Raw genomic sequence first — 27,169 nt, forward strand, 5'->3', positions numbered from 1 at the left:
AAATCCGGTCGGCAATCTACCGAGGGGTGTACCCACAATAGTAGATGATCGGTGGATGTGCATGTAATAGAAACCGGATGGTGACACAAGGCGTAGAGACAACGATTTAGACAGGTTCGGACTGTCTGATCGACATAATACCCTACGTCTTGTGTCTTTGTTGTATTGTATTGAATATGGAATGATTTCAAGGAGGTCCCTACCTGCCTTATATAGTCTGGGGGGTAGGGTTACAAGTCGGTTAGATCTAGATCTATTTGGCTATATGGTAAGTATTTACAAGGAATACGATATCTATCATATATAAACAGATCCTTCTTTATCTTCAAGATTCTTCTGATTGCCTTGTGGTGCACGCCGACCAGAGCCGAGCATCGTAGGCCATGATCTTATGGGCTAGACCTCCCCTGGTTGATCAGCCCATGTCCATTGCCTTGGGTACCTAGGGTTATACCCCCCACAGCTAGTCCATGAGCGCCTTGTATTTGCTGAGCAACGCCGTCTTGAGTAGGTCCGAGCAGTTTGACATGAAGCTAATTAGTTTAACCGATGATCCGAGTGGTGGAAATTGAAGCCAACCAGTTTAACTAGTGAACTGAGCAGTGAAAATCGAAGCCAACTAGTTTAACTGGTACGTAGATCTCGGACTTAACCAAGTAAGGCTTGCTAGAAGGATGTAAGGGACTTAAGATAAAATTTTAAAAATTCTCCACCTTAGGTGAAGTGTAGCCACTTAGACTCCGTTTGTGAGGAATCATCCATGACTTAGTCAAATAAGGAGGGTAAATCAAGAAAAGAGCACTATATTCACCACTAGGTGAAGTGTAGCCACTTAGTCCACGAGCCTGCTGGAAGATGAAGAATGAATCTTGTAGCAGGGTCAAAGAAAATAAATCTAAAAGCTTGTAACGTCATCTGATGTGTGTGTATCAAGACCTAGATGTGTTGCCCAAGATTAGCACCCTAATCCGAACAACATGGTGTGAGTTGATAGCACACTGATGAGATGTAGTAACATTCGACCGCCAAGAGAATCCCTGGCTTAGCTGGCGATGAACCGATGAACAAACCGAATGCCGAGGAGTCCTCAGCTTAGCTAGCGAGCCCCCAGCATAACTGACAATGAAGCGATAGACAATCCGACCAGTTGGTTGGTGAAGAAATGAACACCGATCAACCCAACCAACTGGTCGGCGGCGAAGTGAAAGCCAAGTAGAAGTGAGTGCCGAACAGTTTGACCAACTGGTTGGCGAAGAAGGTCATGAACCTAGCGATATGGCCAGTTGATCGGCGGAGAAAGTAATGACGGAGCTTGCTAGAGACATCAACCTTAGGTTAAGTGTACACACTTAGGCTTCGTTGGCGAAGTCAGATGATCATCATCTGGTGTCAAGATCAAATAATTACAACAATCACTAAATCAGGATAATCAATTCCTAGCATGGCCGAGCACACAACTAGCCCCTAGCTTAGCTGAAAACCAATAAGAAGGAATAACAGTACATTCACTGCAAGGTGAAGTGTACACACTTAGTCCCTAAGCCTACTGTAAGATAGAGAAACATCTTGTGGCAGGATCAAAGAATTAAGTGTGAAGGATGAAGTCCTTGTGCTTAGCATTGGGTAGCTACGATAGATGTACTTATCAAGGCACCTGACATGCCGCCCAGGATCAGCACCCTGATCTAGATAGCATGGAGCACCTTGATAGCAGATATGACATGCAGCGTCGGCAAAATGTAGTGAGCCAAAAGGCGAATCGACAGTCGAGACCTAGCAAAATCCAATCGCCCAGGGAGTCTCTAGCTTAGAATGGCGATGGTTGCATGAAGAATCTAAACACCAAAGAGTTCCTAGCCTAGCAGGCGGGCCCCCAACATCAATGACGATGAAGGGATGGATAATTCAACCAGTTGGTTGGCGACGAATCTAGCGCCGAGCAGCCCAAACAACTGGTCAGCGGTGAAGTGACATCGAGTAGATGTGAACGCCAAACAGTCCAACCAACTGGTCAGTGACAAAGGCATGAATCTACGGTCCAACCAGTTGATCAGCGGAGAAATACGAAGGCCAAGTGGTGTGACCATCTACACGATAATCCTGCAATACAAATATGTAGGACGAATAACAGAATATATGAACGCAGTGATGAAGAAAACAGAGCATAGTTTATCAGGAATGATATATCAGTGAATTTTATATCTTATAGAGCAGTTTATGTTTATTTGAAATTTGTTCATATTTGTAAAAAGAATGAAATCCCTGTGCTTATCACTAGACATTGGAGTCAAATTTGGAGAGGGCTTAGCACTATACTGTGGTGAACATTGGAGAACAATGGCGAAATATGGAGATCGTGGTAAAATTTGGAGACCGTGGTGAAATATGGAGGCCGTGGCAAAATATGGGGACCCATGACAAAAATTGGAGACCATGGCGAAAATTGGAGAGCATGGCGAAATTTGGAGACCGTGGCGAAATATGGAGACCATGGCGAAATATGGAGACCGTGGCAAAAATTGGAGACCGTGGCAAAAATTGGAGATTGTGGAGAAATTTAGAGACCATGGCAAAATTTGGAGACCGTGGAGAAATTTAGAGACCATGGAGAAAATTGGAGATCGTGGCTCGATTATGACTCAGGCGGCTCGTTTATCAACTCGTTGGGCGGCTCGAGCGGCACGATGGCTCGAACGGCTCGACGGCACGGCATCTCGAGCGGCTCGATGGCTATGTAGAGTCATAGGCAAATGGGCGTAATCGGAGCCTAGCGGAGTCAATTCACGTGGGGAGACGAAGCCCTTGAGCATGTCCGACCGAGGCGAGGGCATAGTCTAATTTGAATGGCGATAGTATACGTCGTCTTAAAGATTTTTAGCATAGAGAAATAAGTAATTTGATAAAAATTATGGAAAACAAATGGAGAAAGCATAGGGTCGCCGCTGCTGTTGAAAGTTATCAAGGTAGACAAAGTTATATATTAGTTAGAATATTCAATGGAAAAAACATGACTTAGCTCGTTTGGATTGATGATGTTGGAGTCACGTTTCATGAGTGTAGATCGGTAGCAAGGGAATTTATTTCTTGCATGCATGCTTGAGGTTGTATGTAGATGTACTCAAAACACCATGATGGTTTGTTTACTTATCTTGCATGGTATTGTAGATAATACGTCATCCTTTGCTTGTTGGCGTTGATCTTAGTGAAAATCACAATGCTTCGCCGTGAATTGCCTCGTAATGTCGAGTCGATAGCGAGGACCACGCGAGCCATTGATGAGGGCTGGCGAGCGTTGCCGAAGGATGACAAGTAGATGTTGTGTGATGCAGCCAAAATTCTTGACGTTGACATGCATGCTACTGGCTTGCCGCATGTAGCCGAATTCTTGATGTTGACATGCATGCTACTGGCTTGACGACGAAATTGCCCGACCCTCGAGCTTTCCAGCCTGTCGTTATGGCGGCGGTCACAGTCATCATTGCGACACGGCAGGTGGTTGGGATGGGTAGTCCAGACGACGTTGTCCTTATGTCGCGAGGCCGAGCGGTCAGAACTGCTCTTTGGTAGATTCTTGATCGAGCCAAGTAGTTGTCGAGTAGTTCTTGGTCATCTTCTAGGTTGTTGTCATTGCTGTAGGACCTCGTGTTGAGTCAGATCGCCAGATCATACATAGAGGTGTAGTTGTCCTACTTGTATGATGTACGTATACATGCAAGAAACCAAGATTGGTTTGGCTTGCATGTTGTTATACGTGTGTATGCGGCTCACGCACATACATGCAGGCCTAATTAGCTTGCGTAGCCATGTTGATCATGTAGTCATTGTTTGCTTGTGGCTACGTGTATGCTTGTGTAGCTATATACATGCTCCACCATGCAAATCCATCCGTGACTCATATTTGGTGGCTTGCTTTTCTGGTGTTAATCTAGATGAGCTCCATGGACTTGGATCAGTAGTCCAAGATGCATCTAGGGTGCCTAGGGGCTACAGTCTGGATCAGATCACACTTCACATAGGAGCCTAGCCCAGCACCACGTTTGGTGGAAGCAGGCCGCAAGTGACGCGGGGTGATTCACGGCATCGTTCGTGGAGAGCATGGTAGGAGCATGGAGCCTTGAACACGCAGCACGGAGCGATGATGGAGATGATGCCACCATAGAGTGCGCTGCAAGATTATGTCATGTTGTCGCCTTGACACGCTTCGATGTCGAGCCTCATTCAGTAGGCTAGGGACGTCATCGCAGCCATCGGAGTTGCCACGAACATCATTAATCTTGGGATCCGATCTGATTCGCCGATGATCAGCACGCACACCCCCTACCTAGCGTGCCACTATCGATGAAATCTAGTCAGAAGTCTATCGAGGGGTATACCTATGGTAGTAGATGATTGGAGGAGGTGCGCGTAATAGGAACTAGACAGTGACACAAGGCGCAGAGACAGCGATTTAGATAGGTTCGGGCCGTCTGATTGACGTAATACCCTACGTCATGTGTCTTTATTGTATTGTATTGAATATGAGATGATTTCAAGGGGGGTCTCTGTCTATCTTATATAGTCTAGGAGTAGGATTACAAGTTGGTTAGATCTAGATCTATTTAGCTATATGGTAAGTATTTACAAGGAATACGATATCTATCATATCTAAATAGATCCTTCTCTATCTTCAAGATTCTTCTGATTGCCTTGCGGTGCATGCCGACCAGAGTCGAGCACCATAGGCCTTGATCTTATGGACTGGACCTCCCCTGGTGGTGCGGCCCATGTCCATTGCCGTGGGTACCAGGGATTATACCCCCATAGGCTTGGTCTGTTCAGTGACCGGACATTACACAGTGAATGTGACCGGACGAGTAGGGCCTACGTCTTGTCACACATGATGTATGCTGACGTATGCTTTGTTGCTGAGCCAGAGAGGACCAAACGTTGTGGTGCATCCAATCATACATGAATGGACGTGTTTGGTCAGCAAAATCCCTCTCTGGATGCTTACTAGAAATGACCTGACGTCGGGAAGCCACGGGGAGCGGCGCGTTTGGTCAGTACTTGGTGGCGCGGGTAGTGCTGGCACCGCTGCGTCTAGTCCTGCCTAGTATCATGTCCGATCTTAACTTAACCATGTGGGCGCTAGGAGATAGCCATTGGAGATCAGCAGCTCTTGTTTGAAGGAGGTGACGCGTGGCACCGATCTAGCAACCGGGCGCTAGTGAGCGTGCGTCCGGTCAACCTGACCAGCGCGTCCGGTCTCCATGATTTGTGTGCAGTGAGGGGTCAATGACTCTATTTTGATGGGACGCCTATATAATGTGTTTGGCCGGCTCTATCTCACTCTCTTCGCCATTTGCATTGACATAGCAACCTTGTGAGCTTAACCAAAGCCCTCTCACTCATCTCCATCATAGATTCATCATCTTTTTTAGATTGGGAGTGAATCCCAATGCATTGCTTGAGTGATTGCATCTAGAGGCACTTTGTGATTGTGTTTCGCTCTAGGATTCGCTTGTTTCTCTTGGTGGTTGCCGCCACTTAGATGGCTTGGTGTAGTGAGGATCGTCCAGCGGAGGAAGATGATTGTCTTCGGCTATGATCATGGTAATTGTGAGGGGTTCTTGACCTTTCCCCGGCATAGAGCCAAAAGGTACTCTAGTATGGCTTGTGTGATCCTCATCTTGTGTTGGTTATGCGGCACCCAATTGCGGGTTAGGCGTGTGATGCCTATTAGCGCGTGAACCTCCAAGTGAGTGATTCGCCACAACGGGGACTAGCTTGCTGGCAAGCAAGTGAGCCTCGGTGAAAAATCTTATGTCATCTTGTCTCCGAGGACTTCTTGATATTCATTGTGATTGGATTGATCATCTCTTGCCACGGCGGTATAACTATCACATCCCCTCTTTTGTACTTACATTTCTAGTGTTGCTACGCTCTTTAGTGTAATTAGTTTTGAGAGCTAGCTTGTGTCTTGTCTAGTGGTTAGTGAGGCTTTTTAATTAGTCTTTGAGAGCTCACTAACTTAGTGGTAGTGACCTAGCATTGTGTGGATAGAGACTATAGATAATAGAATTGTGGTAGGTGGCTTGTATTTTTAGTAGGCTAGCGCAAGAATTGCTTTGCCATGTATTTGTCTAACCACATTGCTTAGTGTTGGTGTAGAAATTGTTATAGGCTATTCACCCTATCTAGCCATTAGGACCTTTCAAGTGGTATCAGAGCCGTGGGCACCGTGATTTGAGGCTCAATAACCTTCGGTGTCAAAATAGCTCAAATCAACAATACCAAGTGAAAGTGCAATCAAAACCTAATTATGCGTTTTAGTGATAATGACCACGCAATTAGAGAACTAATGAGATTTATCGAGATGACAAGCAGGGAATTTATATTTGAGGATGCTACACGAAACGGAGGAGCCCCCAATTACAAATGTTGATGGCTTTAAACTCAAAGGAGGTTTAAATTCTTTTATATTTTAAATTTGAGTATAGGAAAAGCCATACTATAAAGGGGGACATAATGCTTAAAGCAAACATGTGCTACCAAGTGCTCAAACATACACATGCATCCTTAGATTCATAGCTAAGACAGCCTAAACTTCACTCTTACCCTTGCTGACTTGACAGGTGCAGCACTGCCACACTTGAAGAGAGACAATGTCACAGTGCGGCACTGCCATGACTTAAGTGATCGTTGGGGCTGAGGGGTATTTATACCCATCCTCTTCCTCCCCAACTATAATCTTCTACCACCTACTCATTCCAGCACGCCCAAAATAGAAAAGGAGCTCTCTCCCTCCATTAGTGACCTTGAGCTCTCAAGCAAATCCATTGATTTCCCCATCATTCCTTGAGAGAAAAGGGTCCAAAACTCGATTAGAGAGCAGCTTGATTCCTCAACTCAAAAGAGCACTTGGTTCACGTTTTGGCCAGTGCTTGTGTTTGTTACTCTTGGAGCTTGGCTCCTAGCCGGCTAGAGCATCGCCCGTGGAGCTTGCCAACTTGTGTGGCAGCCACAGGAGGTTTGTAACCATCTCTTGAAGCTAGTAAACTCACCCCTCATCTCAAGAGTTAACTCTCTTGACTTGAGAATGAGGAAGGGTTGGAAAGCCCTAAGTCTTAGTGGCTAACCTCAACAACATGGAGGTAGGTAAGCCTTGGTGGTGAGCCGAACCACAGGATAAATCATTGTGTCACTTGTGCTTGATTTACATTACTTGCATTTCATATTGTTGGTTGAGGTGATTTCTAGGGTTTCTAGTCGATCTACTTATGTGTGGTGTCCCTACAACTTCTAGCCCTTGATCTGTAACTATCATACCTACAGTATGCTGAGAAATTTCTCTGATCTAAGTTTCTGTTCACTAATTTTGAATTATAACTCAAAGTTGTCTGCAGGTGTGGCAATGTCGTTGTTTTGGTCCGACAGTGCCGCCCTCTAGGGCGGCAGTGCCGTAGGGTGAATTTAATAAAAGTTATGTGGAGTTCATAGGTAGGAAGAAAGCTAGAGCATACTTGCAATGCATATATTGTAAAGTCAAACAATGGATCCAAAAAGAGTTGAGTCATACAATCAAATCAAGATGTGCATGTGTGTGGATGTATATGGTGGATATATATAGTGGCTAACCTAATTCTACTTTGCTCCTTGAAAACATATCTCTCTTTTGAAACTTAGAAACATTTGGTAGAGAACAGGGGCTATCTTATTCATCTCTATTTTTTAGGCGGACATCTAAGTACCTATTATTTTAAATATCTCAGACACTTTTGTGTCCATTTTTTTCTTAACTCTTTTTTTCTTTTCTTCTTGTCTCTTTTTTATGAATAACTTTGCATAGCCCATGCCTCTTTTCTACAATAAAACTTTTGAGAGATAGCAACAAGAACTTGGAGCATTTATTTGGTGGGTGAAAAACCTATTAAGCATGTTTTTGTGTTTACTCCCAGTATAGAAGTAAAACATTTTTGGGTGGATCTAGATGGAAGGCATGTTTTTGCGCCTACCCTCAATGTAGGAGTAGTGCATATGTAGGTCGTGTGTACGTGATCTTGATTTTAAGAGCATGACAAACCTCTCATAAGGGTCAACAAAGCTTGATAAAACTCAATGCAAAACAGACAGCATATAAGTGGAAGTTTTTCTAGCCTAAATAACATGTATGGTTCTTATGGGAATTCAAGCTTTGTCAGATAGGAACTCATCATGTAGCATTTTTGTGTTTTTAAAAAAAGTAAATTTCTAGAACTTTAGTGTCACTTGGAACAAGATAAATAGCAGCTCAGACCTTCTCATATCATATATGTCAATTACCTAGACTTAGATCAAGCATATGCTACCCACGAGTTTTAAATTCAGAGTAAATCATTATATCAAAATAATTTTATCCAAAACTCAAGAGAATTCAAGGCTAACAACTAGGTACTTGAAAGAAATTACACCAGAGCAACTATTCATTATTTCCATTTAAGAGATTATTCTGAGTCCTCTTTATTTTATTTAGCTCTTAAAAACAAATTAAAGCAAACTAGATACACCTTTTTATTTTGTTTTCAATTTTACTAGATCACACATTATTACTATAAATGACTAATGCAAAGATAAATTTTTATTTTGTTTTCATTCACCATTTTTTAACTATTAAAAAAACTAAAAACAAAAACAAAAAGGGAAAGAATACTTACCGGGATACACGGGAGTGCCTCTCCCCCAAGCTAGCTCTTTCAGTGAGGGTTCGGTGTTGTAAGTTCTTCGAACCGGACTTCTCCTTGTGAAGTTCATTGATCAAATACTTCGATTTGCTCTAAAGACGAGGATTCTTGTAGTGGTGCCTCTAATGGTGATGCCACCTTCTTCCGCCAAATCTGTCTTGGTTTTGAGTTTGATTTTGGTTTGACAGGTTCAGAACCTTCACTTGTAGAAATATGGGGAATCGACTGACTCTCCCATACTTTGCTTGAAGTATGTCCTACTCATAAAGACAAGGTAGAGATCAAGTGCATGGGCTTTGTTGGTGAGAAAACAGCAACAGAACCAAAATTTTATTCATTCTTCTCTATCCTTAGGCATATTGAACAAGATGAAGTTGATGTTATGTGCTTTGTTCAAGTATAACATGAGCGATAAAATCAGAAGATTGAGCATGAATGTAGCATTGGAAGACATTTGGCCAAAAGGGTTGAATTGCTTAACCCATGGAAGGATTATCTATCTTTACATAATGTATTGAACTTTACATGATTATGACTATCATCTTCTAGAGATAGGATGTGCACTTTTTAGCTTATTTGGTTAAGACAATAAGACTAAGAAAGTGGTGCTAGGAACATGTAACACCTCGGGTGTTACGAGCTCGCTAAGCACTGAGATTATGGCCTGAGAAATAGATCTATAAGTATAGTGAGTTAGTTTAATCAAATGCGATAATGAAAAACCTAATCCCTAGTTATATGGATAAGTTAATAGTTTGACTTAAAAAGTGATTTTTATAAAGCAATAATAATATAGAACGTGTGTTTGGGATTTTAATAAAAATTGAAGTACAAGTCAAGTAGATGAAAACGCAACTTGGGTTTTAGAAAATAAATGTTGTTGACTAGGGTTTTTGCCAACTCAAAAATCAAATCGGAAATTAAAATTAGTCCTTTTCGTTGAATCGGCAGAAATTTGCAGTTGTGTTAGAGGTACACTTTTTGGCGATTTTTAAAATGCAAAATAGTTAAATAATGCCCTGATGTTTTGGTTCTATTGTTTGGTATAAAGTGTGTGCTATGTCGTGAAATGGTTGTTGGTGAAGTGTGGTGAAGTTTAGACCGTTTATAAATTCAACAAAATTCAACTCAAGGTCAATTTTCAAGTTTAAAAATAGTGTGACAATGCTAAATTAGAATTTAAATTCTGATCAAAATTCTTAAACATTAGCATCATGTTTTGGCACTATTAATTGCACCTTTTTGGGTACCATAGCATGGTATAGTTCGTGGCATGGTTTGGCATTGCGTTGTTGCTCCAAAAATTGCCCCTAAACTCCTTATAACACACGAAGAACCACGTTCGGTGCTCTGTTCGTGAACCGACGCACTGAGCGATGAACTCATCTTGGCCTTCTCGTATCTTTTTCCCTAGTCACTCTTTGGTCACGCTGAGCACTTCCCTAGCTAGCTGGTGGCATGGAAATTGGGTTAGTGAGGTTGGTTGAACCATAACCGCACTATTTGGCAGCCTTGGCATTGCTTTAAAAATTGTGCGCATTGCTGTTTCGGCCGTTGGGTTTCCATGGCCGCGGTCACCACATAATGTATGGCACCACGGCTGCTCTTGGCCGTGGCCGCTGCTCGCTGGCTAGCCCCACTGGTACCGGCCGCTCCTTGAGCCAGGGTAGGCAACGCTCGTTTCTTCGAGGTCGGGTTGGGGTCGCCACTAACGTGTCTGAGCGTAGGGTCGTGCCATTGTCACTACGGCCACTGTACGGCCAATGTGGCTCCTTCCCCACCGTGTGAACTACCTACCCGTCGAGTAGCCGCCTATTTCCGTTGTCCTGAAGTGTAGCCGCCTTGTTGCTCTCACACCATAGCAAGTCAAATCACGTCCTGTGTCATGCACTGCTGCCCGCTATGCCGTGTCGCGCCCTCGTGCTGTTGTCTGCATGCGCCATTCAAATTCATGATGCATGGGTCGTCTCAGGTCAATTCTTCGCATCAGTAGCTAGGTCCCGGAGCTAGCCAACTACCCGACCCACATTTAGCCATAGTCGTGCTTTAGCGATGGCCAATTTCTGAGTTTCGTCGTCGCCGGTCAGCTCGCCGCTAGAGCAGAGCGCGATTGGGGGTAAGGCCCTAACCATCGGTAATTGTTTGATTAATGGCACCAGTAGTCGTGATTTGATCCCCTCTATCGGGTGCTCACCCTCCTTCGGCCAGCATTCTCGCCGGCGACGTGGTGACGCGGCCATGTCCGCCTTAGAGCATCGCTACCCTGGTCGCTCACACATGGCTAGGCTGACTCGACCGTCCTTCGCTCCAATCATCTCTACAGCAGGAGCCGCGGTGAGCCCCGATGCTATCCCGCCACCTCTACCTTTCCAAGAGCATGTAGGTCCACCGGAACGTCCATGCCACCCCCTTGAACTAGATGGCCATGGCCGTCATCGTTGCTAGCCATGTCGCGACATGTCGTGCCCCATGTCTCTGCCCCTGTGCATGTGCCATAGGTGGGATATGCTACCAGTCCTTGCGTGGCCACTGGTGGGCCCTCCCCGACCGGGAGAAGCCGCAGCGGCAGCGCCGTCCGTTGTTCGCGCGTCGCGCCCTACACCCGCCGCCCTGGGACTAGGTCTTTGCGAAGATGAGGAACTTCAGGGTTCTAAACGTGAATCGCTGCTCAATTGAAATAGTGTTCGTGGACGTTACGTAATAACCTACTAGGCTAAGGGCTCTTTTGCAAAAAAAAATGCAAGTGCACGTGTGGGCTCCTCATTTTGGGCCATGGCTTGGCCTGCCAGCTGCATAGGTTCACACCCCCGCACGGGCTGTGCTGGGCCGTTGGGCCGAGGTCGTTGCCGCCGGCCCATTTCGATTTCTAGAGCAATTTCTAATTTAGCTTATAAGGTAAATTTGTAAATTCAAAATAAAATTGTGTAGATGTGCAAAAAGAGTGAAACCAATTTTGTTAAGTTTCTAAAATCATGATCTATCTGATAGTGTATTTTGTTCACATAGGTTTTGTATGTTTTTAGGGTTCCTTTAATTATTTTAATATGCTTAATATTGTTAAGACAAACTTGTAGGAATTTCTGTGATAAATTGGTGATAGTTTTAACTCTAAAAATTTTATGGTAAATTCATCATATGGTTAGGTGTTCACTGTAATTTTTGTAGTAGCAGAGTAATTAAATTGCTAAGATAGAAAATGAGCCCTAGTTTGAATATATAGTAAATCAAATAAATGAAATAAAGAAACACCTTGGAATTGTATAACTAAAACACTTATTGGGAAATGACACCTTTCTCGATGATGTTGATACATAGATTAGTACGTTAGTCATTAGAGCTAGCTTGTTAGTTTGTAGTATGTACTCTGTTTTAAGAGTTGTTGTTGCCTTGTTAATTAACTGTTGCATCATCTCTGCATCACATTGCATACCATAATAGGGACAACGATGGATCGTGGAGTCATCGGGAGTTACTGGTGAGATTGTACTTTTGGAGATTGTGTCACCAAGATGGAATACTAACTTTTGGTTATATGTTACCTAGGCAAGCCCCAGTGTATAACCCCTACTTTTTTGCACTTTATATTATGTTTGTGCATTAAGTTTTAAGGAGTTGAACGAAACCCACTTGCGTATATATATCTTTATCCTATGAGTCTTACTAGTATGATAGGATTGTGTAGTTTGCTATGCTATAGGACTCCGATAGAAGTCGAGTGATTGCCGGTCACTCGTGAGAGGTGGGAAATACATTATTGTTGTTACTATATTATTATCACCTGGAATATACATGAATGATAATTGGAGACCGGGCGGAATGGTACTTTGGATCTGGACTTGGTTTGGTATTCGAGCGAGGCTCGAATTGCATTGTTTCACCTATGTCGGTTAAGGACCGGTCGTTGCATTGGGTTCTAGGCAGGTCACAGACTTATTAGCCCAAGCACATACTTGTATATAGGCATAGGGAAGGCTTGTTGCTCTCTTGTCGTGGGTTCCGGCTCTTTTTGGACCGACTGATTGGAGACGGGGATGGTGGAGGTCTAAGCACCGCACTGAGTCTGGGACTCAGGAGCGGGGGCTTGGAGTCCAAGCTTGGATGGGGATCTAGACCCTATGATAGGAGAGTGGTGGGTTGGTCCTGCTTGTGCCTGGAGTACAAGCGGGGCGTGTGTTTTGGGGTACCCAGCTGGGCACATTGATTCGTGAATCGTCAGGCGATCCGATATGACTTGTCTACAGTCTAGCAACATAGTAAGAACTAGAAGATGAAAGATGGTAAAATGATTTTGATTGCTTACCACCTGCTTGAAAGTAGCACAGGTGCTTACATAGAATGGTTAGTTAATGAACTAATGTTGACTGCTAATAAAATTGAACATAAGGACACATATTTAGTAATGCTCCTGCAAATGCAATAAACCCACAAGCCAGATAACCTTGCATACCCTTGTAGTCTTTTCTTTCCTCCTATCGGGTAAGTCTTACTGAGTACAATTGAGTACTCAGGGTTTTATTTCCCACTGTTGCAGGTGACAGGTGGATGCTAGAGCTGACCCTTGTGTGTGGATTCCTCCTGGTAGGCTCAGAGGGGATTCCTTTACGCTGTGATCATAGTCTTTATTTATAACTCTCACTAAATGTTTTTATAAATGGAAGATTTATAATATGTTGTCATAGTTTATATATCAATGCTTTATTATGTCATGAATAGATATTTATTTCCGTTGTAACTCTAATCACATGTTTATATTCTGTTGTTAAATTAAATTGCTCATAACTCTGATGTTGTATTAAAAGTAATGTAAGAAACGGCTAAAATGTTGTAAGTTTTATTCTTTCATTTGTGATCCTGATAGAAAATGTGGATTTTCGGGTTCTCCCTTGGGGTGTGCTCAACAGAACTGCATAATTTGGTGTCCTCCCTTGAGTACTTAGTGTCTAATGGAAGACAAGTACTCCTAGAAGGCATTAGATTAGGCGGTTCTGCCATAGAACAAGCTTAAATAATAAAACATATTTAGTTAATCAGGTTGGATCAAGCAAGTTGTAACTCAAAACATATTTATTTCTTATTTATGTGCTTATCAGAATCAAGAAAAAGCTTTTTAAATAATGACCATTTACCTTTGATGTTACCTTTGTTATTGGAGTGCGATGACACCATATATATGACGAAGGGTAGATGACTCATGATGGTCCTTCCCTTTAGCTTAAAGTTTTCTTGTTCGGCTAGCCTTGCATTTTGAGTTGTTCATGAGCTTCTTGTCTCCTAGATTGCACCCTTTCTTTCTCATCCTTTTTGTCATGCCATCTCTTTTTTTCTTTGATCTTGACATCTTATTGGACCTTCCGCTCACTCATTGTTTCATCCAGTTATTCCAACCATGATGAATGAGATGTGTCTTCTTTGCGCAATGTTATTGGAGTTCATCTTGTGCCGTGCTTCATCTTTGATTTGAATTCATCTCATGACTTACCCAAATTGAATTGAGAGTTTCCTATAGGGGTTGGTCTAAGAAAATATCTAGTATCTACTATAGCATACTATCGGCTCAAAAATCAACTGAGACACCACATCTAATTCGATTTAGGAAGGCACCATGCTTAATTTAAAAGCCTTTGGAAGTAAAATCAGCACACATTTTGATTCAAGAATCAAACTAGACACCTTGTCTAATTTAATTTAGGAAAATAGTTTAAAATAAGCACCATGCCTAATTTAAAAGGTGCATGAAAATACTTCAAAACCTAAGCATATACTATAGCAAACAAAGGTAGCATGAAAGCATTATAGAAATTTACTCAAATGGAGATGAAAGAGCATGATTGTTATTGAGCATGACTTAAAGGTAGAGACAACCAGGATGAATTAGCAACATGGCATAGGATTTTTTAGAGAAATCCATCCCCTAGCTTGAATTTTGCAGCAAAATCAAGTTTGGATGATAGATCTCTCATGTATGAAGGTGATTCAATGTTGCATGATAATTGCTTGGACATACCTTGGGTTGTTATCCTTCATTCTTTTTTCTTCAAACCTAGAATGGTTAGTGACAAAAATACCCGAAGGAATATTTTCACAATTATATTTCTATGCTCATTTCACAAAGGCATTACAGCAAAAGGTGAAAGCTCGTGTTATCTCCCGAAAGTGCTTGTTTTGGGACAAAAGCTCATCCTTGGGAAATCTTTGAATTTCGTTTTTAATTGGTGAAGTGGTTTCCCCTCCAACGCCAACGAGATTTGCAATATTTATGATAAACATATGCATCAACAGCCACCCTTTCAAAGTCTTTATGAACAGAGAGTGTGAGGGGGTTGAAGATCTCATATGTGGCAATGTTGGAGAGACCAATTGATTCAGAAGATTTCTCATGTAAGCATGGAATTGATGAGGTGTTCATGAAATAACTTCTATGCTCGTTTATGTCATCTTGCTTTTTAGGCTCCAAGGTTGTTTCTTCATGAATGTCTATAGGCGGAAACATTGTCTCCATTATTTCATGCCTAGGACATTCATTGGATATTTTATTGTCTAAGATTTTTCTTGGATTGGTGACTCTCGGGTTGATCTTATCTAAGGCCTACTCCAAACATGAATAAGTCATGTTTATTAAGGGGATTGAGTTAAGCTCACCCTTTGAATCAGGTTTGGGTTCTATCCTTAAGGTTTCGGCCTTGTCTATTCCTTCAATGGCATATGAATTCTTTATATCCTCTAGCCATTGTCATTGCTTTTCTCGGTCTTCCTTGTGGCCTTCATGACTCCTATGCTTTAGGTGTCTTGGTGGATTTCTAGGATCATCATGAGACAGGAAAAAGAGCATCAGGGGATTCATCGGGATCAAGCATGGGTTCAGAGATGGGTTTAAAACTTGTATCAGTTGTGGGCATAGAAGGAGAGAAGATAGGATTGGTTTCTAGATGGCTTGGCTCTCCTTCTATGGGTTCACTAGACATGCCATCCTTAAATTCTTCCCAATGTCCTACATGGGGATAAGGATACTTTCTAAGAGATCTCTTCTTAAGAGTATTTGAATTATATTCGCTCGAAGGTCTCTTGTGGAACTGAAAGTTTAAGTTTTTTCCAAAATCAGCATAAAAAAGATCATCCTCACAAGAAATTTCAAAAGGTTGAATTTCTTCTTCTTTTGGAGGATTTAGATTCTGGGGTATTGATGGTTCAAGGTTGATAGCTAAATCTTAGGATTGGAGTGGTTCTGATTCGGCTATCAAAACTTCTTTCTGATCGGGAGATGATTCCTTCTCTTCCTTGGGGAGTTCATCATGAATGCTAGTGCAAGGAATCTTTTCACTAATTCTATCAAGCATAGACCTTATTTCACTAACAGACAAATGAAGGAAAGCTCTTGTAAAGGCGTGATCAAGGGATTGCGCAGAATCCTTACTAAGACCCATATAAAAATATTAAAGGAGCATCAGGTCTGAAATAGCAAGGTCTGTGTCAGTGGTGATAAGACTATTAATACGTTCACATGATTTACCAAGATATTCTTCTTCCAGTTGTCTAAAATTTATAACCTCTTTCCGAAGGCTAACTACTTTAGAGATGGGAAACAAACGTAAACAAAATTTAGAGCATAACGTTTTCCAATCTCCTTATATATTTCCTATGGTTCGACTATACCATTGTTTAGCTCTTCTCGTCAAAGAGAACGGAAACAAACTTCCATCTTAAGTTTTTGCCAGACATGCCAGCGATATGCAAGTATGCATAGGTCTGTGCAAAGTCCCATAGGTAGGTCACTTTCGGTTGCCGAAGTCAACTCCAACTAGAGATTACCATGGAGATTGTCTTCCGCCACAACGTCATACGAGAAAGGTGGTCACTTTCGGTTGTCAAAGTCCAACTCCGCTTAGAGCTAATTGCCTTCTTGGATGTGGCCATGGGTGCACAAGGTGATGTAACTTCATGCCCTGCTGAGAAGGTTCCCGTTAGTCTTTTGCACTCCATAGCGTACAGTAACCGCTGCCTTTAATGTCATGTGGGGCGTCCTCAACTCCACTGCGTAGTCTAGTTAGTCGAGATTGGGGTTATTGTGTTTGGCGGACAAACCCACAATTTTGAACAAGAGCAATAGGTCACTTTATTCTTTGGTCATCGTGAGTCCTAGTTTGGCTGTGCGGATGTTAAGAAGTGCTTACAATGCCAAATAGGCTCTAAAATTCACCCTTAAATTCTCCACACCCATCGAGTCCTAAATTATTTTTGTAAATTGGTAATTCTATGAGTAGCTTTTCTGAAGCCCCTTTGTTTATATTTCCTCTACAAATCTCCCGACAATTGAAAAAAATAATCACTCTTAGGCGTCTAATCTTTTATGTATCACAATTCACATGCACGTTAAGTTAGGAAGTAAGAAAAATTAAAGGCTCACAGATGCAAAGTCTGCTGAATTCAAGGTCCGTCTTAGAGCGTGTCCAAGAGACTATATCTTTTCTAATTTATAGAAATAGAGATTTTAGTGAAAAAAATAGTCTCCAACAACTTTTTCAATTGAATATCCAAATATAGATATCATTTATTCTGGATTTCTCACTAGCCAAATATGAAGAGCGAGGATGGCTCCCTAGACTGCGCACAGGATATAGAAAAGCTGTTGAAGAATACAAAGATATTGAAAATGATTTTTACTCAAATGACTTTCTAAATGATGATTTAGAGAGTAAATTTTAGGACGGCTCTTGGAAATGGTGCAACCAAGCTAAATTTGAAAGTAGCATATGTCCTCTGACAGTTCTTCAAATAGCGCCCCTACCATGGTCAGCCCACATGCCTTTCTTCAGCTGCCAGTAATTCAGCAGTTTGTTCTTTGTTGGTTGTTTAGTTTGCATCCTCTTAATAAATAAGTAAATGTGTACTTTACAGCTGTGGTACTGATTAAGCCTGATGCCTTCAGTCCCCTGTAACCTGCATGATTCAGATCGACAGTATAGTACTATGTCGCGGAGTCCTCGATTACTCAACTTTGCAAACCCATGTGCTAATCCTTTGTGATTAGTCAATGTAATTATATCACTAATCTGCATACATATATGCTCTCTAAGTCGGTACCAAAAGCTCCACCAACCCTACACTTATGTAGTACGCAGTTTAGCACACTGCATCAGGTTATGGCGTCATGCTACTACCTTGATCAACAGCTGACATGCCGGTCCACATGTCAGCGGCGCTACCGGGAACCAACATGAGAGAACAAAACTTAAACCACTCTGCAGCCGAGAGAAGGAGCGCACGGCCGGGGCACCAAACGAACAAAACAAATCTTGGGAGGAGGGGGGGGTCTTCAGTCTTGTCGCTCACGGCCGCAGCGGCCGGAGGTGGACGGGCACGCCGTGCTTGGGGCGGAGGGTGAGCACGTTCACCGGCGCGTGGCGGTAGTCGTCGGAGATGGCGATGCGGAAGTGGGACAGCAGCATGGCGAGCACGACCTTGGCCTCGACGAGCGCGTACGCCTGCCCGACGCAGTTGCGCGGGCCCGACGCGAACGGCAGGAACGCCGGGCGCCGGCCCGCCGTGAACCGCTCCGGCCTGAACTCGTGCGCGTCGGGGCCCCAGATGGACTCGTCGTGGTGGATGGCCAGCACCGGGATCCACACCGACAGGCCGCGCGGCAGGTGCAGGCCGCTGGTGAGGCGGATGTCCTCGAACACCATCCGGGGCAGCAGCGTCGCCGGCGGGTACAGCCGCAGCGTCTCGTGGATGATCATCTGCAGCTGCGCGCAGAAGAACACGGACAACGTCAGAACAAGGCAATGCCATTATTACTGTTGGCCTGGTGCGAGAGGAAAATACTGTTGTGCTTGAAAATTTGACCAAACGAACAGGCTGGATCACCGCGACGATGGATAGGACGGACGGACGTACCACGGTGAGCTTGGAGAGGTCGTCGTACGACGGCGGGTCGTCGCCGCAGACACGGGCGACCTCGGCGCGGGCCCTGTCCTGCCACTCCGGGTGCGTGGCGAGCAGCATCAGCGCCCAGGTGAGCAGCAACGCCGACGTGTCGTGCCCCGCGAAGAAGAACGTCTTGCACTCGTCGATCACCAGCTGCAGGTCGTAGCTGAACTGCTGCTCCTGCTGCTGTCCCGCCGCCGCCCCGTCCTGCTTCTTCTTCTCCATCTCGGCCAGCAGCATGGCCAGCAGGCCCCGGCCGTAGGCCGACGTCGTGCGGCCCTCGTCGGCGATCTCCCTGCTCCGCCCGATGGACTCCGTCAGCACGGCCTCCAGCTCGCCGTTCAGCCGCCTGATCTCCCTCCTGTACTTGCTCGGGAAGTACCTGCACACACAGCGACGTCCAGACAGTTTCAGACACGAAGTACGTCAACGCACCAGGTAGTGTGCATGTCCAGAGAGTTGTTTACTGATGACAGGCGTACGGCTATGGGGTTGTGTTAGTGACGATGGAATCGTTTCGAGTCGAGGCATCAGACAAGCTGATGCCTCGCAGCCTCGGCCTCAGTTCAGTGTGCGTGCCATGCCAGCGTCCAAAAGTCCCCGGACAGGCGCACTAGAGAGTGGAAACGGATTGATTAATCGATCGCTTAAGCATGATTAGTAGCAATGAGAATTAATTAGCTAGCTTATTAAGGTTATTTGAGGTCGCAGGCCGGCATGATCGAGCAGATGCGGGCATGGGCAGGGACAGAGGTAGCGACAACGGCCAGGCAAGACAGTGAGCGTGTGCGTAGCGTACTGCGTAGGTGCACGGGTTACGAGACAAAGATGAGCGACGGGCTGGTTGCCGGCGGCCGGCGGCCGGCATCGAGGGTTGCCGAGGAGACGGGATCACTCACTGGCTGCCGGGGATCCAGAGGTGGCGGCTGGAGCTCGCGGTGAGGCGCTGCAGGTCCTCGAGGAGACGGAAGATGAGCTTTCCGGTATCATAGCTCGTGTCGAACTCGGTGCGCGAGATGATGTCGCCGGTGAGCCGAGTCATGTACCCGCCGATCTCCACCTCGCGACGCCGCCCGCGGCCGGGCGACGTCGCCGACGCTGCCTCCTGGAGCGCCCGAATCGTCTGCTTCGTGCACTCCACCATGTGACCCACGCGTCCCTGCAATACCCCCGTGACGTCAGCGGCCACCACGACCAGTCCAGGAAAAAGAAACGAAAAAAAAACAGAAGAGAGAAAGAATGGAAATGACGGCGGCGGCGCGCTCGACGGACCTTCAGCTTGTCAGGCATGAACACCGGCGCGATGACGTGGCGCTGGTGCGACCAGTGCGCGCCGTTGGCCATGAGGAGCCCTCGGCCGATGAAGTGCCTGGTCCCCTGGCGCTGCAGCCACGACTTGCCGGTGGCGCTCGCCGCGTACTTGGACGACAGGAACTCTTTGATCTGCGCCGCGTCCGTCAGGCACAGGCGCGGCTCGCTCCCGTACCAGTAGACGAACAACTTGCCTGCAGCGCACGGAGGCACACACGCGTCACAAGAACATTCCACCGTCGTAAAGGACTAAAGGTACGCGGTCAACGGCGCAATGCGGCGGCGGCCTCTGGTTACATTCTAGCCATGTCAGACTCACCGTATGACCTGGACCAGAGCACGTAGTGCGGCATGAGGCGTCCGACGATGTCGTGGCTCAGCGCCGGCATGTCGACGGCGGTGGCCTGCGCCACGAGCGCCGACACGTCGCGGAGGTTGCCGATGAGCGGGCGCGGCGGGGGGCCGTGGACGCCCTGCCGGGCCATGATCCGGCAGATTCTGAGAGGCGTCAGAAAGTAGTAGGACAGGGTGATCCATGCCGCCCTCAGGAGCAGTATCAGGACAGGGGACGCCAACACCATGAGCGTCACGAACGCCATTGAAGGAGGAGAGCCGGAAAGATTTGGGGGGGCGTTGATACCGTCCACGGCGGCGGCGGCGGCCGGCAATGCACAGATTTGCTTGGGTCTGTGGGCTATATATATAGGCATACCCGTCACGCTGGTCCGGAGGGGGTATAAAAAGGACAAATCTCCCTCAGTTGCTCATTACCATCAATGTTCCTTATTTATTCTAAGGGCTAGATTTGAAAGCATTTAATTCAGTCCATATTTCGTCAAATACCTTTTCGTACTTGGCTCCCAATTTAATTTCAATGGCTAAAAGTTTGGTAAAACATTGACCTTTTGCCAGTTTGGTCACCCTTTTTCACTGAACAAGAAGAGCAGTATAAACAGAGAAAAATAAAAGCCGGGGGGGGGGGGGGGGGGGGGGCTGCCCAGTCTAGGCATATTTTGTGCTACTCCCACCGTTTTATTTATTTATTTATTTATATATATATATATATAAGAGTATATTCAGTAGCCAGCTACCACCTCCACTTACGATAATTTTATATACTAATTTACGATACTATTAATACATATTTACGATAGTTGGTTACTATAACACATGGGATATTTTCCATAACGTTCCAGTAAACCACTTAGCAAGAAGTTACTATTCAAATTCGGGATATGAACAGTGCCCGAGCACTCACCGGGAGTGGCTCAACCACTTCACTATTCAAGGCAAGTGTCGCTTTCACGAGCAAATATTTTATGCACGCTGGATGAGCGAGCGCGCGATTAGTGAATATAAAATTGATATGTCGCTTTCGCGATTAGCTAATCTGGTGCTTAGTGAATATGCTTATGCGGAATATTTCTAAGGATCTTCTGCAGGCTGGCGAGACCAACAGTTCAGCCGGTCGTGCGTACTATGCTTGTGACAGTCCTACTCGGTACTCACCGTATGCATCACTAACTTGCTTCAGAACTAGACTATCCCGGTCTACTCCCTTGCTATCCCCAGCCACGAACACACAGGACTCAGGCTCTATCGTCTCCCCAGGCAGTTCCACCCAAGGGGAACACTTCTCTGCGCACACAGGGTTCTCTACAAATGCCGCTATTAGGGCTAACACGAGAACAACACACGCAGAGGTTTCTCCTCTAGGGTCCCTAGCATAGAGACGTCGCCCCATATGAACGAGCTTAAAGGAAGGCAGGGATTCAAACAGAAAAGCTTAATTTATTTCCATAGAGCAAGCTTACATACGGCTTTCCCTTTCGGAAAACCCCAAGCACTTAGCACAAACCTTAGGGATTACTTTACAAGCGCAGGATGATCACGGAGACCTCATTTATTCTCTAATTTATAAAGGTAGAGTGATACAGCGGTGGTGTGTGATTACTACTAATGGTGGATTGATTCTCAGAGAGCTTCTGAGATCATATGTTCATGGTGTATGTGTGTGGGTGGAGAGTTGGTGGAGTGGGTGGTGGATGAGAGTGGGTGTCTTCGGTGTCTGAGCTTTCTTCGATGGTGGTCTGGTGTTTCGATTATCCATGAATGCGCCCGGCGTCCCCCTTTATAGCATGGAGGGAGCGTCCTTCATGCTTATCGTGTGAAGGAGCGAGCCTTATCATCTGAAGAAGCCTTCGAGGTGAAGTCATCCTCTAAGGAGCCTTCGTGCTTAAGGAAGCGGCTGGCGTCTTCAATTATCATCCTTTACTGTTGCCTGGACAGCTGGACAGAGAATAATTGTCCTGGCTACAGTAGAGTGACTGTATATTCCTTTTGCGCTGTCCTCCATCGCGCATAGATAATATCCTTCTAGATATTCTTTGGTATGGTCTTCCACGCCCGAATGATTGATGTTGCAAACATCAAATCAAGGATAGGCATGCGGTATTATCTCCATGGCATCTATCTCTTCCCCTGAACAAATTGTTGATAAACCTTATCAACATAAGGAGTATATTTCTTGTATGAATATATTAATATTGAACTGAGTCTATATTGATTCTTCAATATTTTCTTTGTTGTCCACTTCTTTAGGTTGCCATATTTCATACCAGGACAACAACTCACGATATTCTTTTCATCATATTGAAATCTAATATTCTGGTCTTTGTCCATGACCACGGACATCTCATCATCATTATCATCGTCATCAGATATCTGTATATTCATTTTTGAGTCATAGTCTTTCTTAATATTTTCTTCATAGTCTTTTCTTATATTTTCAAATTTTTCATTTATTTCATGTCTTACTTCTTGTAAGACTTCTTCTTTTATATTTTTCTTCAATAAAGAAATTCTTGCTTCAAGTCTTTCTTTTATTTTTTTTCTCAAGAACTTCTTCATTCAATGATTCTGTGTCTCTTTTCACAACATCTTTATATGTGGATACCCTTGAAGATCCTTCTTCTCTTATATTAACACCTGGCAAATTTATCTTCACATCTTTTGCCCTTTTATATTTTTGAATATAATCTTTTGCTGCTGGTTCTATGAAATAATTTACTCCCAAAATGCTTCTTGCATATGAGAGAGCTTGATCAATATCTGAATATTTTTTTCATGATACACCTCCATCATTTTCTCTTTCTACCTGTTGAGCTATAATTGATTCGAATGTTACATATATTCCTGGTGTCTTTCCCCTATATATAACATATATGGGTCTTTTCTCTATATTGACAGATGATTCTTTCGGTTGTATCTTTCCATTGATCATATGAAAATATTCAGCCAAACTATTTAATATTGCTAGCATATATCCTTTATCTTCTCTTTTATTATTATATTGGAACCAGAAATTGTCTAGAATGCATTCTTGTATATCATCTAGAACAATATGGTCTCTAGGTTTGAATTTATAAGTATTAGGCGGAAATATTCTTAACTTATTTTCAGTTCCAAAATTGAAACATTCACCCCCAATAGGGTTTGTTCCTCTCTTCATTCCTGCAAAATAGAAGATCGTGAAAATATATCAGGCAATGTATTATCTTTGCCTTTTATATGCTCAAATATTACTTTATATACATTTCCAGTAATAATATCTTCAAATAGAATCCATCTCCTAGTTGAACTTTTCTTACTATTGACTTTATTGTAGTATCTGCATATAGCTTCACAGTCTGTCCTAACTGTGAACTCTTTAAATCCTAGATATAGTCTAAAAGTATTTATTATATTTATAACAGCCAAAATTTCTCTATCCGTATTGTTTATTGCTTTTAACTTATATTTTTCTGAAGCATACCTACATATTTGTTCTTCTAACTTTGGATAATATTTGTGTGGTTTTTGCTTTAATATTGCACTCCATCCTAACTTGATGCATCTATCTCTATAATAAAATAATTATCATCTAAAGGTAACTCTAGGGGTTTTAAATCTTTGACTTTTTCTTTAATAGTTCTTACTAACTTTATATCTTCAGTATTAAAATGTTTTTGCCCATTTTTTCTTAATTTTGCATATAATGGACCAGCTAACTTAGCTAAATTTTCAATATAATTTCTAACATAATTGACTATTCCTAAGAATTGCTGTAGGGTTTTCTTATTATTCATGACATCTGGAAATTCTAAGATTTTCTTTGCAATATGATCTTGTAAATAGATTTTTCCCTCTCCTATTTCATGACCTAAAAAGTTTATCTTTTCCTTACATATCTCCATTTTTCTTTTGGACAATATTAACCCATGCTGTTCTACCTTTCTAAAGAAGATTTCCAGATAAGCTATATGTTCTTTATAGGATTTTGAGAATACTAATAAATCATCAATATAAACTAATATGAATTCTTGATTTTCATTAAAAATATTTTGCATTTTTCTTTGAAATAAAGCAGGGGCATTTTTTAATCCTAAGGGCATTACTAGCCATTCAAAATGACCTTGAGGACAGGTGAAAGCAGTCCATTCTATTGATTATTCTGCCATTTTTACTTGCCAAAACACAGCTTTTAAATCAAATTTTGAAAAATATTTACTACCTTCTACTCTATTTATCCATTCTTGCTTATTTGGAATATTATAAGCATCATCTATGGTATTATCATTTAGTCTTTTATAATTGATAACCATTCTTGACTTTCCTCTAGCTATTTCAGCATGATTTCTAACTATAAATGAAGCTGATCTATGAGGACTTTGGCTATCTCTTATAGCTCTTAATTTTAGTAATTCTTCAATATGCATCTTAAATTCTTCTATATCTTTAGATGTTGCTTCTATAGGACTTGTCTTAATTATATGGTCAGGATTTATTATGTTAATTTTACATAATATACTATTCTTGTCCCAATGCTTCATTGGTATTTCTCCTATTATCTGAATATCTTCTAATCTTGTTACAATTTTATCTATATCCTTTTTATATTTTATATCTCTATACCAGTTTGGTGCTAATGATTACAAACTGATATATTCTATGCATGAGTTTGCTATATGAAACTCTTCTATACATTCACCTAACTCTTCATCTATATAATTATTAAGGACATTCTCATCAGATCTTTGGAGTTCTAAATTGGTCTTTCCTGAATTAGAATTTATAGTCTTTCGTACTTTAGTTATATATGGAATATTGTCTTGGTAAGGAATAAATGTTATTCCTTGCTCATGTATGATAGTTGTTTGTAAAGAGAACTGTAGAAATCTTAATCCTAATATCATATCATCATGTATCATAGATAGATCTCTTATTGTAATTTCATCCATTATATATTTTGTGTTATTTATTTGTACCTCAACATCATAAGCTAGTTGATTATGAACCTTTTTTATCCCAGACATATCAGTAGATATTTCTACTTTATCTTGATCTATTGTATGAACTATTTCTGGACACTTTACAAAATATTTATCATGTATGATATTTTTTGTACAACCGGTGTCTACTAGTGCTAATATTTTATAAAAGATATTAGGCGTTAATTTTACTTTTACAGGTATTCTTATTCCTATAATTTCTTTAAATGGTAATTTAACTATGTATTTGCTACCAAAGTTTATTATAGCTTCTTTTAATAGTAACGCTTTATTATTATTTTTATTTACCATTGCTTGATCTTTTAACTCAGTAAGACCTTTATAATTACCTTCTATCTTATTAGCTTCGTTGAGTTCTATTTTACTCTTTAGCTCTTCTAATTCTGCTTCTAAGCTATTTATTCTATTCTCTAAATTTCTGACTCTACTTGTTAATAATTTATCATCTGATTCTAATTCTACTTCTTGTCTCCATTTTTGGTTATTGGTTCTTAGACATGAAGCACATGCTTACTTTAAACATTTAATACATGTAAGTATATTTTCTTGACTGGGGTAAAATATACAAAAAGTATATTTTATATTATAATCACCTCTTCCTTTTATCCAATCATGTTCATAGTCTTCTTGATTCATTAATTCTATTTTTGTTTCTTTTGGACTATTAATATCTTCAGATATTATATCTAACCCTTCCATAGCATTATCAAGATTAAGTAACTCTTCATCATCTAAAGAGTCTATAAAATCTTGGTAACTTTCTGCATTATTTTCTTCTTCTTCATAACTTTCTAATAGAAACTTATTATTAATCTCTCATTGCTCATCTTCATTGATAATGTATTCAATATTATTTGTCTGCACAACTTCTTTAACTTCATGAGTCTCTTTGTCTTTAGTTTTTAACTTATCTTCCTGTTTCTTTATCACAACAGGTGTTGTAAAATATTTATTCTTTAGTTCTATGTCTTTCTTGATATTATCAAGTCTACATATTTCTCATCTAAAGAATAATTCTTTTTCTCTTATGGCAGACCATTTGTATGTCATAGAAGTTTTATATTCATCATGAATCATACTTAATTTTTTCTCATAATATTGAATCTGACTGTCTAAATCTTCCATTATTAGTAAAGTATTTGACTGAGGCAAACTTTTTAAACTTGACAATATAAGTAAATCCCTTTAATTCAAATTTTAATAACCAGGCTCTGATACCAATATGGAACACCACTGGTTATTACAAACTCAAGATTCGAATTTTAAAATTCTCGAGTTACTATTCACAACACTATTCAGATTTTACTATTCAAATTCGCGTTTACTATTCAAATTCGGGATATGAACAGTGCCCGAGCACTCACCGAGAGTGGCTCAACCACTTCACTATTCAAGGCAAGCGTCGCTTTCACGAGCAAATATTTTATGCACGCTGGATGAGCGAGCACGCGATTAGTGAATATAAAATTGATATGTCGCTTTCGCGATTAGCTAATCTGGTGCTTAGTGAATATGCTTATGCGGAATATTTTTAAGGATCTTCTGCAGGCTGGCGAGACCAACAGTTCAGCCGGTCGTATGTACTATGCTTGTGACAGTCCTACTTGGTACTCACCGTATGCATCACTAACTTGCTTTAGAACTAGACTATCCCGGTCTACTCCCTTGCTATCCCCAGCCATGAACACACAGGACTCAGGCTCTATCGTCTCCCCAGGCAGTTCCACCCAAGGGGAACACTTCTCTGCGCACACAGGGTTCTCTACAAACGCCGCTATCAGGGCTAACACGAGAACAACACATGCAGAGGTTTCTCCTCTAGGGTCCCTAGCATAGAGACGTCGCCCCATATGAACGAGCTTAAAGGAAGGCAGGGATTCAAACGGAAAAGCTTAATTCATTTCCATA

At 42.4% G+C, this 27,169-nt stretch overlaps 1 protein-coding gene across 1 annotated transcript; it reads right to left on the bottom strand.

Annotated features, from left to right (window-relative positions):
- Nucleotides 1-17,777: 17,777 nt before the first annotated feature.
- LOC136546202 (cytokinin hydroxylase-like) lies at nucleotides 17,778-20,581 on the bottom strand. The gene is made up of 5 exons (XM_066538165.1): nucleotides 20,251-20,581; nucleotides 19,893-20,125; nucleotides 19,520-19,779; nucleotides 18,591-19,002; nucleotides 17,778-18,439 (listed from the first exon to the last, which is right to left on the bottom strand). Exons 1-5 carry the CDS (start codon nucleotides 20,528-20,530, stop codon nucleotides 18,023-18,025), a joined length of 1,602 nt encoding a protein of 533 aa, XP_066394262.1. The 5' UTR covers nucleotides 20,531-20,581; the 3' UTR covers nucleotides 17,778-18,022.
- Nucleotides 20,582-27,169: the final 6,588 nt, after the last annotated feature.

The sequence above is a fragment of the Miscanthus floridulus genome, chromosome 3, assembly GCF_019320115.1.
Source record: "Miscanthus floridulus cultivar M001 chromosome 3, ASM1932011v1, whole genome shotgun sequence".
NCBI classification, from domain to species: domain Eukaryota; kingdom Viridiplantae; phylum Streptophyta; class Magnoliopsida; order Poales; family Poaceae; genus Miscanthus; species Miscanthus floridulus.